At 40.8% G+C, this 14,734-nt stretch overlaps 1 protein-coding gene across 6 annotated transcripts in view; it reads right to left on the reverse strand.

Moving 5' to 3' along the window:
- GAB3 (GRB2 associated binding protein 3) overlaps positions 1-14,734 on the reverse strand; it is a 95,644-nt gene that overhangs the window by 12,116 nt on the left and 68,794 nt on the right. For 2 of the 6 annotated variants that reach the window (XM_053917607.2, XM_053917606.2), the window contains exons 9-11: positions 10,611-10,727; positions 8,983-9,092; positions 5,532-8,869 (exon numbers count right to left, since the gene is read on the reverse strand). In XM_053917607.2, coding sequence (XP_053773582.1) covers positions 8,755-8,869; positions 8,983-9,092; positions 10,611-10,727 — 342 coding nt within the window. In that variant the 3' untranslated portion in view covers positions 5,532-8,754. Of the gene's footprint in view, positions 1-5,531; positions 9,093-10,610; positions 10,728-14,734 lie in introns of those variants that run through there. The other 4 variants (XM_053917610.1, XM_053917609.1, XM_053917608.1 and 1 more) reach the window with 3 other exon arrangements.

Raw genomic sequence — 14,734 nt, forward strand, 5'->3', positions numbered from 1 at the left:
ACAGTCTAATAATAAATTGGAGTTATACGTATCTATCAATAATCACCGTAAATGTAAATGGCTTAAATGCTCCAACCAAATGACAGAGCATAGCTGAGTGGATAAGAAAAGAAGACCCATACATATGATGCCTCCAAGAGACTCACCTCAGACAGAAATATACACACAGACTAAAAGGGATGGAAATATTTTATGCAAATGAAAAGGAAAAAAAGTAGGGTAGCAGTACTTATATCCAACAAAACAGACTTTAAAACCAAGGCTATAGTGAGAGACAAGCAAGGACACTACATAATGATAAAGGGAACAATCCAGCAAGAGGATGTAACCCTTGTAAACATTTACGCACCCAACATAGGAGCAACTATATATGTAAAGCAAATCTTCATGGACATAAATGGAGAGATCAACAGAAATACAGTCATAGTTGGGGATTTTAACACCTCATTGACTTTAAAGGATAGATCTTCCAGGCAGAAAATCAACAAGGAGACAGCAGTCTTAAATAACACACTAGATCAAATGGATTTCATTGATATCTTCAGAGAATTTCACCCAAAAGCAGCAGAATATACACACTTTTCCAGTGCACATGGAATGTTTTCTTGGATAGAAAACATGTTAGGACATAAAACATGTCTCATATTAATTTAGGAAGACTGAAATCATATCAAGCATCTTCTTTGCCCACAGTGCTATGAAACTAGATCAACCACAAGAAAAACACTGAAAAAACACACAAAGACATGGAAGCTACATAACATGTTATTAAACAATGAATGGGGCAAAAATGAGATCAAGGAAGAAACCAAAAGATACCTTGAAACACATGAAAAACAGGACACAACAATCCAAAATCTGCGGGACACTGGGAAAGCAGTCCTGAGAGGGAAATTCGTAACATCATAGTCTTATCCCCCCCGCCAAAAAAAAAAAAAAAAAAAGAGAGAGAGAAAGTTCAAATAAACAATCTAACTTTATACTTAAAGGAATATACTCTGGTTTCTCTTCAGATCGTATAAATCTTTCGCCTTTTACTTAAAGGAACTTGAAAGAGAACAAGGCCAAAGTGAGTAGGAGGAAGGAAATAATTAAGATCAAAGCAAAAATAAATAGATTCTAAAAAATGATACAAAAGATCAATGAATCCAAGAGCTGGGTTCTTTGAAAAGATAAACGAGATTGACAAATCTTTAACCAGACTCATCAAGAAAAAAAGAGAGAAGATCCAAATAAGTAAAATCAGAAATGAAAGAGGAGAAATAACAACTGACACCAAAGAAATACAAAGGATTGTAAGAAAATCTCATGAACAACTATATACCAACAATCTGGACAACCTGGATGAAATGGATAAATTCCTAGAAACACACAATCTTCCAAAACTAAATCAGGAAGAATCAGAGAATCTGAATAGACAGATTGCACCTAGTGAAATTGAAGCAGTAATTTAAAAAACTCCCAACAAACAAAAAGCCACCTGGACCAGATAGCTTTACAGGTGAATTGTACCAAACATCCCAAGAAGAGCTAACATTTCTCCTCAACCTATTTCATAAAATTCAAGAAGAGGGAAGGCTCCCAAGCTCATTTTATGAGGCCAGCATGATCCTAATTCAAAAACCAGATAAAGACACTACAAAGAATTAAAATTATAGGCCAATATCCCTGATGAGCATAGATGCTAAAATCCTCAACAAAAATTAGCAAAACAAATAGAGAAATACATCAAAAAGATCATACACCATGATGAAGTGGAATTTATTCTGGGAGTGCTTTATTCTGGGACGGTACAACAGTTGCAAATCAATAAATGTAATACACCACATTTAAAAAAAGGTGAAGGATAAAAACCACATTATTGTATCAATAGATGCAGAAAAATCATTTTATAAAATCCAGCACCCATTTATGATAAATACTCTCAGCAAAGTGGAATTAGAGGGAACATACCTCAATATAATAAAGGCCATATATGACAAACCCACTGCCAGCATCATACTTCATGGGCAAAAACAAGCAAAAACCTTAACTTCAGGAACAAGAGAGGTATATTTGCTTTCACCTCTCCTATTCAACATAGAACTGGAAATCCTACCCACAACAATCACACAAGAGGAAGAAATAAAAGTTATCCAACCTGTAAAGGAAAAAGGAAAACTGTCATTTTTGCAGACGACATAATACTGTACACACAGGACCTTGAAAATTCCATGAAGAAACTTGTAGAACTGATAAATGAATTTTGTTCATTAGGTTACAAAATTAATATCCAGAAATAAATTGCATTTTTATATACCACGAACAAACTAACAGAAAAGGAAATTAAGAAAACAACCCTATTCACAATTGCTTCAAAAGAATAAAATACTTAGGAATAAATCTAACCAAGGATGTAAAAGACCTGTACTCAGAAAATTATAAGACACTGAAGAAAGAAATAGCAGAAGATACAAATAAGTGGAAACACATACCATGTTCACAGATAGGAAGAATTAACATCATTAAAATGTCCATACTACCCAAACCCATCTATAGATTCAATGGAATTCCTACCAAGATTCCAATGACGTATTTCGCATAACTAGAACAAATATTTCAAACATTTATATGGAACCAGAAAAGACCCCACACAGCAACAGTGATCCTTAGATAGAACAAAATTGGAGTAATCATGCTGCCTAATATCCAACTATACTACAAAGCCACAGTAATCAAAACAGCATGGTACCGGCATAAAAACAGACACATAGATCAATGGAAAAGAACAGAGAGTCCAGATAAAGCCACTCCTTTATAGTCAATTAATATTTGACAAAGGAAGCAAGCACATACAATGGGCTAAAGATTATTTATTCAATAAGTGGTGTTGGGCAAATTGGACAGATAGGTGCAGGAAAATTAAACCAGACCACCTCTGAAACCACACACAAAAGTAAATTCAAAATGGACCAGAGACTTAAATGTTTGATATGAAACTATAAAAACCCTAGAAGAAAACAGGCAGCAAAATCTCGGACTCTTTTATATTGGTTGTTGCAATTTTATATCGGATGTATCTCCCCAGACAAGGGCAACGAAAGAAAAAATAAACAAATGGGACTACATCAAACTAAAATTTTCTGCACAGCAAAGGAAAACATCAACAAGACAACCCACAGAATGGGAGAACATATTCATTGATACATCTGATAAGGGGTTAATATCCAAAATTTATAAAGTACTTACAAAAGTCTACACCAAAAAACCCCCCGAACAATCAAATTAAAAAATGTACAAAGACCCTGAATGGACACTTCTCCAAACAGGACATCCAGATGGCCAATAGACATATGAAAAGGTGCTCAACATCACTAATCATCAGAGAGATGCAAATTAAAACCACAGTGAGATATCATCTCACACATGTCACAATGGCTATCATCAATAAATCAACAAGTGCTGGTGAGGATGTAGAGAAAGTGTATTCCTTTTGCACTGTTGGTGGAAATGCAGACTGGTGCAGCCACTGTAGAAAGCAGTGTGGAGACGCCTCAAAAAATTAAAAATGGATCTGCCATTTGATCCAGTGATCCCACTTCTGGGAATGTATCCGAAGGAACCCAAAACACTTATCTGAAAGAGCATCGGCACACCTATGTTTAGTGTAGTGTTTACAGTTGTCAAGACATGGAAGCAGTCCAAGTGTCCATCAATAGATAAGTGGATAAAACAAGTATGGGACATTTACACAATGGAAGACTACTCATTTGTAAAAAAGAAAATTTTACTCTTTGCAACAGTATGGATGGACCTGGAGAACATTATGCTAAGTGAATTAAGCCTGTCAGAGAAAGACAAATACCATATAATTTCACATGTGGAATATAATGAACAAACTGAACAAGGAAAATGGGGCAGACCCATAGATGGAGAGCAAATGGCAGCTACTGCAGGGGGCCGGGGTGGGCGGGGAGGTTAGGGTGTGGAAGGATTGAGCAAAAAGGAAAAAGGACTCATGGACATGGACAACAGTGTGGTGATTCCTGGGGGGAGGGGAGTTTAAGGGGACTAAATGGTAATGGGAAAAATACAATAAAGATTTAATTTTTAAAAAGAACAAAATAATTGAAATAATTAAAAAATTTCAAGACAGACATAAAACAATTACGTTGTGTTCTTTTACATGAAGGCAAACACTCACTCAAACTCATTGAAATGTTGGTTTTGACCATGAAACAGATGAAAATAACAGTGGTCGATAGAAGGGAAATGGATCTGATAAAGCAGAGGGAGCATGTCAAAGTGATGGTTCTCCCTTCCCCATTCCGGTCCACCTGGAACTGACGTCTGTGCATGGTGGCTGCGAGGGGGCAAGACTCTTTATTGCCCACATGGATCTCCACTCAATGACCCCGCACCCATAACTGGAAAGGTTGTTGTGCCCGAGGCTCTTCAGTGTTCCTTGTCATGAAAGGAGTGCCTGTGCATGTGGGGTTCTGCATCTCGGCTTTGCTCTCTCTCCCATTGGACCCCTTGGTCCAGCCTGCACCAATGCCACACTCTCTGTTGCAGAAAATAAAAAACTCAATTTCTAAAACAATGGCACAATTAGCTCTGGCTGGTGTGGCTCATTAAATTGAGCACTGCCCTGCAAACGACAGGTCACCAGTTCAACCCCCAGTCAGGGCACATGCCTGGGTTGTGGGCCAGGTCCCCAGTAGGGGGCACTTGAGAGGCAACCACACATTAATTTTTATGTCATTCTCCCTCCCTTCTCCTCTGTCTAAAAATAAGTAAATAAAATATGTATTAAAACATTTTTTTTTAAAGGTTAGGTTTCACACCCCCTGGTTTTCAGGTCAGCCTTTTGGGCCATCCTGCTGTTTTTGGGGTCAGGGGCTTGAACTAGAGTGTGTAGGCCGAGTAAAAGCATCTATATTGGTTGGTGTCATACTTCACCTACGTGCGAAATTTCATGTGGCTTCTTTCTCTCAGACCCAGGATTTCCTGGGCCTGTCCTCTCTCTGCCTTTGGTGTTTTTCCCCAATCCTGAGCCCCCTCTACTCTAGTTGGCCCTGCTTTGCCTTACGGCCTAGAGATGCTGCTGATCCAGCAGCAGCCAGGGCAGCTGGGGTCTTCAGGCATGGAGAAAAGGGAGTTGGTGGCACAAGAAAACACTGCTGGGGAGAGGAAGGCTAGGGGTTGTTGCTTTTAATGTCACTAATGATGAAGTTCATGTTACATGTGGTATCAGGGAAGGCCTTTGACTTTATTGCCAATCATTGAAGTTTGTTTCTGATGAAGAAAAAAGATGCCAAGATGTGGTTTGGCTGAGCAGAAGCAGTACTCATTACAGCCACCTGCTCAATTGTTTGCAGCGAAATTACATGGATGTAGGTCATTCCACGTGAGTCAGCTGTTAACTCTGTTGTAATTGAAAATGGCAGTGAGGTTTATTTTCACATACTCAGCTTTCAAAACATGTTCTGGATTTATATTGAATGTCATCGCTAAAAACAAATAAGGAACTTAAGTCATGATTCCTCCTTACAAAACTTTTATTAACACCAGAAATAAAATAGTAAAAACACAATGAACTTTTAAAATCAGCATGATTGTGGGTACAAAGATGTTATGAATGGGGACTGTGGAAGCCTTGAGGAGAAAGCCAGGCCTGCGAGGAGCCTTCCGTCTGAGCTTGAACCTAAAGGCCACAAGTCAGTCGATACTGGCTCCGTAGTGTAGTGGTCTGGACACTGACTCCCACTGGCTCACTCCATGCCTTTGCAGCCCGGCTATACACCGGGCCTCAGGGCACATCCCTTCTCAAGAAAAAGTAAACCCCCAAAGTTCTTGTGGGCTTGTGGCCCTAGGGACTTGTAGGCTTGAGACCCTCAGTACCCCTTTTTGTACTGCACAACTCCTGAAGTGGAGGAATTTCCTAACAAAACAAGATGGAAAGAAACAAAACAAACAGGAACTGCAGAAAACAAGGTGGAATTAATTGCTGCGTTGTCCTGTTCTGTGGATTCCCGAGTCTCCCGGGAAGGAGCGGCCTGCACAGTGTACAGGCACACCACACGCACTTGACTTGAAATGGAATCTGGGATGATCGGTTAAAAAAATCTCAGAACCTGGTCAAAATCATGACCCTCTGTTACACATGGATTATACCCACCAAGAAACAAGATTTGGCCAGCATCAGTTTGACTTGTGGTGACTTTTTCAGGAGCATATGCTCCTCTCAGCTGAAAAACTACCTGTACTTTGTATCCCTGAATCATTATGCTTTTGAGTAGCCTTCTATTAGCAGTTTTATCAAAGCAGGACATAATTGCATACACCCTTGAAATGAGGGTGAAGTCACCCGTTTTTTTTAATCCCTAATTAATCACTTCCAAACAAGTCATACCACTGAAGTGCGTATTGCTTTCCACAGTAAATGTGGCTATGGAAATGTCTTATAGTAACAGATTTTCTCTTTTGTCAATTGAATGACATTTCACTATCAACATAATTTCAGCTGTATTTTCTTTTTCATTCTATTTTCAATCTGGTGTGGTTCTTGACACTTGGGCATGAATTTTTCTGCACTGGCCTGTCTCAGGTACTCAGTGGTCTAAACACAGGTGCCCCACAAATGAGGAAGTTACCATCTATGGGACCTGGCCGTCTGCAGCCCTTGATTCTTGCCTAAGGACTCTGTGACTCTTTGCAAGTCACTTAGGGAAGAAGGCAGCTCTTTACAGGCTGTAGCCTCTGTGCGTGGTGACATGGAGCTGGCCACAGGGTGAGGGAGCCCTCTTCCTGCTCTGTCTGCATTCACTAAGGACTCAACTCAGCAATTTCCCCCAACCTTGCTCCAAGAAGAAAATGATGTTACAAGATCCTGCAGCTTTTAACATCAAAACTACTTCTTTTATGATCTGATAAAACAAGACTTTGGCACTTACTTACTTTTGGGGCACTCTGAAACCCCCAAACCATGCAGCAAAGCCTACAACTGCCCTGAGTAACCCCAACTGTCATGGACCTGCCTGCCTGTTTGATTCATCCTCATATAAACGTTGGAGCAGTAACTGTTTAATTCCCAGTTGTTCAGAGTTGTCTTCTGGCCACAGGTGCTCAGAAGGATCAGGAAGAAGAATCAAGTAAAATTCCATGCCCGAGTGAGACTTTCATCTGAGTCCCCTGAACCCCAATACCCCATAAAGCAGAGGGAAAAATTAGCCAGGGAACCTGAGAATGCAACTCAGTGGGTTTTGTTTGTGTTTTTTCTTAGTCATAACTCTCTTTATCACTGAAAAGGCTGGGTCCGGCATGGAACAGGCAGGGACAATTTGTGCCTTCCCAGGTAGCAAAAATTCTTTTGCCAGCATTAGCGACCTCATGGGAAACACACTACAAGCTGACCATGCAATCCAAGAACGGATTTCACACCGATTATTAGAAGTTATTTCTGATGGTAATTACTGATTATTTCAGAATTTCCCATTTGAACACCATGCAAAGAAATCCTGGTTTGACACACATACCTTTCAAGTATAAAAGCACCTACTCAAACTCCTAAGAAAAGGAAAGGAAATGATGACCCATCTCACATCTGTACATTTCACCATAGGTCTCCGAGGTTGACCAAACTGATCGATTTCCTCAAAATTCTGAGTCAGGGTGAGATAGTGGAACAAGCCTGCAACAGGCAGCCTGGCCAGCTCTGTTCTAAACCTGACTCTGTGTCTCGGATCCATGAGTGATCTTGGGCAAAGTACGCCCTCCTGTGGTTCTCAGTTTTCTTTTCTTCAAAGTGGGAGCAACAATATCTGCCAACCTGTGCTCCTAAGGTCTTTTAGAGAAGACAGGGTATGATGCACATGAAGACATGCTGGAAAAAGGCCAACAGGAACGGAATACCCAGCCACAGGTAGCTGCTCCAAACATTATGTCCTTAGAGCCACTGGTGTCATCTGATATGGTTATCACAGTGCCCAGGACTCACTGCCCCATCATTTGAATTGTCTTTCTTTGGGAGATAGAAACAATTTGTCTGCTGGAGTCTATGGCATAAGGAGTGCAGACTCTCCCACTATCACTAGTCTTGATCTCTTCAACCGTGTCTTCAGGTGCTAGGACAAGATGACCTTCCTGGGTCTTCTCTGCTAGGAAAATTTATAATTTCAATGGAAGCACAGGAGAGAGGTCAATTTCAGGTATTGGAGTCAAACGATGTCTTCCTGTCAGTTAGCAATACTGGCTTCAATGTGCACTCCAAATTCTCCATTGGAGAGATTTTTAACCAAACTCGGAATAATATTCTCCTGAGTCTTGTTTTTATTGTTCCTACCCTGTCTGAATGAATGGAGTTTTCTACATCCCGGTCCGTGGCTGTGGAATCCTCCATCTCTGTCTCTTGTGACTGTGGAGCCAATTCTAAGCATCCCTGAGGCTCTGGGCATGGGCAAGTGTGGCCAGAGAAGAAAACTTCTGCGACGGGTGGGGGTGGGGTGGGGGCTGGATGCCCTCAGAGAACTCTCTGGGAGGACACCGCTTCCTTCTTCTCCCCATTTAATATATACAAATTGGTCCTCTCTCCCAAAGTTTCTTGCCGAGCCCATGGAAATTATACATTCTCTCTGGATCTTGACCTGTGTCGAACATCAGTGTGATTCTAGCGAAAAACCTCAAACCCTTGCCCTGGCCAGTGTGGCTCAGTCAGTTGGAGCACAATCCCATAACCAAAAGGTTGCGGGCTCGATTCTCAGTCAGGGCACATGCCTAGGTTGCGGGTTTGATCCCCAGTCCGGTCTGGCGCATACGGGAAGGCAACCAATCGATGCTTCTCTTTCGCATCGATGTTTCACTCTCCCTTCCTCTCTCCCTTCCTCTCTCTCTAAAAGCAATGAAAAATGAAAAACAAAATGTCCTCAGGTGAGGATAAAAGAAAAACCTCAAACCCAGCCCCAAGTTTCCCTGTCACACACAGTCCAAACCCACACCGCTTACACTTTGGATTGCCTCTCATCGGTCCACTCCTGCTTTGTGCTCTGGAGAGCTTGTGTCTTCTGCTCATCCACTTGGACGTAGTCGACTTTGTGTTCATCCGAAAGAAGTTTCTGAAGGGGGAGAATAAAAATATGTCATTACATTGAATTAAAAATTCAGGAAAATGTCAGCCCTTCTATGGTAGATTATAATGTTATTAAGTATTTGCTGCCCCTTCTTTCTGGGTCATTCACTGCAGAACTGTTATTATACTTTGGGTGTATGTGTATAAATATCTTTTCACCTCTGCTCCCTTCAACTTTGCTCTAGCCATTTGACTTGCTTTGACTTATGTGAGTGGAAGTGACACATAGAGATCCTATAGAGAAAAGGGGCATCCTGTGATTCTGCAGTCTCTCTTTTTTCCCTTCCAGGAGACCAGCATGCCTCAGATGGAGTTGCTCCTTCTGCTTGGGCCCTGGATTGAAGATGACCTAGAACACCAAGATGCTGGCCTGTAGTGGACTGGACTGTCCCATTAGCAACAACTGAAAAGCCTTCTCTGTTGTAAGACACTAAGATTTGGGGGTTGTTTGTCTTGATTACATAGCCTACCAAAACTGACTAATACACCTTTGTGCTTATTAGTCTTATCTTTCTGATCAGCTTTGCTGGAGTATCAGTTCAAGTTTTTGGAATGAAATTAAAGGTAAAGGAGAAATGCAAGTTCATTTGACAGAATTCCCTTCCAGACCTTTTTTCCCTACACACACACACACACACACACACGAATCATACTATATATCCTGTTTAGCAAGTTGTTTCTCTCATCAAACAATACATTGTTAGATGCAATTTAGATTATGATCATCCCTTGCTCAAAAATATTTAGTTCTTGTCCACTGCTTACCATTCATTCATTCCATGGCTTACACTGTGTAGTGGGTGACACTAGTTAATGGCTAGTGTCGCTTCGACATGTATTAATTCATTTAATCCTCACCACAGGCATCAACATGATGTTATTCTTCACAATATTACCCCAGAGAGTTGAAGTTGCCGAACCTGGCCTTTTGAGGCCTTTTACTGAGGGGTTCCAATTCCAACTGAGAGGTCCTGCCACCCATCCCCAGTCTAGCCGCACTAAACTATATCTTCTTCTCTAAGCAGGCCCTTCTGATGCCTGAAGTGCCCTTTACCTCATGCTCTTCTCTGCCAGAGAAATTTTTCTATTAACTTTATGGTCCAAGTTTTGAAAGGCATGAATACTACAAACATTTGTATGTACACAGGTGGCCCTTGAAGGTATTGCAGGTTCGGTTCCAGGACATTGCAATAAAGGGACTATCAACATAAAGTGGGTCGTATTTTTTTAGCTGGTGTAGGGCCTTGCCTAAAATGCAACATCTGTGAAGCATAATCAAGCAAAGCACAATAAAACAAGGTATCCCTGCTTAAAGAATACATCCCAGAGGGAATACAGCAGGCTTTCTGGGAGGCAGAATCAGGGCTGGTTTTAATATTCTTCACTGTACATGTCTGAATGTTTAAGACTTTCCAAAGAGGACATACATGGTTGAATCATCAGAAAAATCTAATAAACAGAAATGAAATCTCCTGTGAATTCTCAGACACAAGCTCCTTCCTACCTGCTGTACAGGGGCTGGTGATGCTGAATTGAAGTCCAGGGCTAAATAATCTAGGTTGCATTTCTTTGTCCACATCAGAGCACCACTGCTCCGGGAGTTGACTGTTCGCTGTTGCCCCTAGAATCCAACATCACAGGACTCAGGTTAACAACGTCTGCCCGGGCTGCCCAAGGGAAGGAGGGTGAGCCATGTCTTCACTTGGGCAGCTGCCGTCAGATCATAACAGACTAGTCTGGTGAGATCTGTGCAGCTCCTCCTGCACGTTTGAGTGAGAGGAGGCATTTGAAATGCTAAATAGCCAATTCAGTCTTCACATAAGCTCTATCTTTATTCATCATGAAAGCAGTTGGCCAAAATCTCCCCCAAGAAGAATTTGTTTTATGAATCTGACAGGCCCATGACACCTTAGAGATTAAATCCTGAAAAGATCAATATCACTTATTAAAGTTCTAGTAAAGTCACCCCAAATGAAGTCCAAGGTACTTTATACAACACAATGGTAAGATGTGTGTAATATTGTCCATGGACTTGCCACCACCAGCTTCACAAATGGAATACTACCAACTACCAATACCTTTGAAGTGCCTGTTCCCCTTCTGCTACCTCTTTCTCTCCCACCAAGAGGTTAAGTATCATCTTGAATTTTGAGTTTACTATTCTTTGTTTTTACATATGGCTTTATGAGATGGTAAGTATCCTTAAATCACATATGGTTTAGTTTTGCCTGTTTTGAACTTCTATCAATAGAATTGTATGGCATGTATTTTTCATGGCTTCAATTTTTGTTTCATAAAACATCCTTCACTCACCCATATCGATGCAAAAGCCCTATTTCAGGCGTGTCAAACTCATTTTCACCGGGGGCCACATCAGCCTCGTGGTTGCCCTCAAAGGGCCGAATGTAATTTTAGGACTGTATAAATGTAACTACTCCTTACCTAGGAGCAAGGAGCTCGGCGCTGCAGCCAGGTAAAAACAAGGTGCTGGGCCGGATAAAAAAAAAAAAAAAAAGGTGGAGGGCCAGATTCGGCTCACGGGCCTTGTGTTTGCCACCTGTGCCCTATTTCATTGATTTTCATTGGATTAGGAAATTGCATTGTATGATTTACTTAACTGTTTCACTACCAATGACATTTGACCTGCTTCCAGTTTGGTGCTCTTATAAGACAGTGCCATGAGCATTCATGCACCTGCAGAAGAATTTCTGGGCTGTGTAGCTGACAACAGATTTATCTACTACTTCTATCCAACAAAATATTGGAAATAAATTAGGCAAGAAAAAGAAACAGAGGACACCCAAATTGGAAAATAAGAAGCAAAATAACCTGTTTGCTGGTAACATGGTCTTAGTTGTAGAAGATTCCACTCAAAAAAGTTACTAATAAGCAAAAAATAAACAAACTCAGCAAGGATACAAGATCAACACACAAAATTTTGGTTGCATTTCTATACACTAACAATGAGCACTTTAAAAAAGAAATTAAGACAGCCATTTAATTTAAAATAGCATCAAAAACAATAAAATATTTACAAATAAATTTAACCAAGGAAACAAAGACTTGTACAGTGAAAACTACAAAACATTGATGAAAGAAAGTAAAGCACACATAGAAAAAAATGGAACAACACCGTGTGTTCATGGACTGGAAGGTTTAATTACTGTTAAGATTACAACATTAACCAGGATCTTCTGGTCAACATGGAAGCATACGTAAACATGGCTCGCCTCCTTGCACAATTAGAGCAAAAATTACAACTAGACTACAAAACAAATATCACCCAGATATGTCAGAAAACTGAGCTATATGGAAATCTGACAACCAAGGATTTAGAGAAGCCACATTCACCCAGACGGGTAGGAGGGATGGGGATATAGAGATGCACAGAGAGGCGCAAAGACCTGGAGGGGAGCGGAGATGCGGAATGGGTAGTTCCACATCCACATCAAGTGGATAAAAACCTTGGGAGTGAGGGATCTCAGACCCACACCAGACGACCCAGCCCAGAGTTCTAGCACCAGGAAGTTAAGTGCCCATAACTTCTGGCTATAAAACCCAGTAGAGTTTGGGGTGGCAAAAGAAACAGCAGTATTCACAGAAGACTCCTCTTAAAGGGCCCACAACAGCCTTGGGACTTACACAGAACCATCCCCTCTGGGATTCAGTGCCAGAGGGGTTTAACAGCTGGAAGGGCACTAGTGACATATGAGGAGAAATTGAGGTGACTGGCATAAGGGTGAGTGCTGGGAGACAGCATCCTCATGGGCAAAGCTCCAGAGGCGAGGCAGCAGCATTGTCCCCTCACCGAGCCCTCTCCCACACAGAGCCATACAGCAACAACATGGGTTGCTCCGGGGGCCACATCCCTGGCGATTACCTGAGGCTCCACCCCATACTACTTGCAGGTGTGCTTTTCTACAATAGGCCTCACTACTAAGACAGGAAGTCAAAGCAACTCTACCTAATACACAGAAACAAATACAGGGAGGCTATCAAATTGAGGAGACAAAGAAATATGGCCCAAGTGAAAGACCAGAACAAAACTCCAGAAAAAGAACTGAGCAAAGTGGAGATAAACAATCTGTCAGATGCAGAGTTCAAAACACTGGTTATAAGGATGTTCCAGGAACTCATTAGGTACTGTAACAGCATAAAAAAGACCCAGGCAGAAATGAAGGTTACATTAAGTGAAATAAAGAAAAATCTGCAGGGAACCAACAGTGGAGGGGATGAATCTGAGAATCAAATCAATGATTTAGAACATAAGGATGATAAAAAACCATTCAATTACAACAGCAAGAAGAAAAAAGAATCCAAAAAAAAATGAGGATAGACTAAGGGACATTTTCTAAGCCTCTTCCTAAGCCTCCTAAGCTTCTAAGCTTTCTAAGCTTCCTCAGCCTCTGGGACATTTTCAGGAGTCCCAAAATCTGAATCACAGGGGTGCCAGAAGGAAAAGAGGAAGAGCAAGAAACTGAAAACTTATTTGTAAAAATAGTGAAAGAAAACTTCTCTAATTGGTGAAGGAAATAGACATACAAGTGCAGGAAGCACAGAGAGTCCTAAACAAGATGGACCCAATGAGGACCATGCCAAGACACATCACAATTAAAATGTCAAAGGTTAAAGATAAAGAGAGAATCTTAAAAGCAACAAGAGAAAAGCTGATAGTTACCTACAAAGGAGTTCCCATAAAACTGTCAGCTGATTTCTCAAAAATTACCTTTGCATACTAGAAGGGACTGACAAGAAATATTCAAAGCGATCAAAAGCAAGGACCTACAACTTACTCTATCCAGCAAAGCCATCCTTTAGAATTGAAGGGCAAATAAAGTGCTTCCCAGACAAGTTAAAGCTAAAGGAGTTCATCATCACCAAGCCCTTATTATATGAAATGTTAAAGGGACTTATTATATAAGAAAAAGAAGACGATCAAAACTATGAACATTAAGATGGCAATAAATTCACAACTATCAACAATTGAATCTCAAAAACAAACTGGGCATAACATGCAGAACAGGAACAGAATCACAGATATGGAGATAATTGGGAGGGTTATCAGTTGGGAGGTGGAAGGGGGAGAATAGGGTAAAAGGTGCTGGGATTAAGAACCACAAATTGGTAGGTACAAAATAGACAGGGGGATGTTAAGAACAGTATAGGAAATGGAGAAGCCAAAGAGCTTATCTATATGACCCATGGACATGAACTAAGGCAGAGGGATTGCTGGAGGGAATGGGGGCACCAGGTGGAGGGGGGAAAGGGGGAAAATTGGGACAACTGTAATAGAATAAGCAATAAAATATATTTCAAAAAGACATTACAACATTAACCAAAGCAATCCACAGATTCAAAGTGTTCTGTATCAAAATCCCAATGGCATTTTGTGCAGAAATAGAAAAACCCATCCTAAAATTTATGTGGAATCTCAAGTAACCCTGAGTAGCCAAATCAATCTTGTAATGGAAGAACGAAGTTGAAGGACTCACATTTCCTGATTTCAAAACTTGCTATAAAGCTATAGTAATCAAAACAGTGTCCTATTGGGGGCAGGGCAAACATATAGACCAATGGAAGAGAATACAAGTGTCCAGAAATAACCTTCATGATTATGGTTCATTGATT

The sequence above is a fragment of the Desmodus rotundus genome, chromosome X (genome assembly GCF_022682495.2).
Source record: "Desmodus rotundus isolate HL8 chromosome X, HLdesRot8A.1, whole genome shotgun sequence".
NCBI classification, from domain to species: Eukaryota; Metazoa; Chordata; class Mammalia; order Chiroptera; family Phyllostomidae; genus Desmodus; species Desmodus rotundus.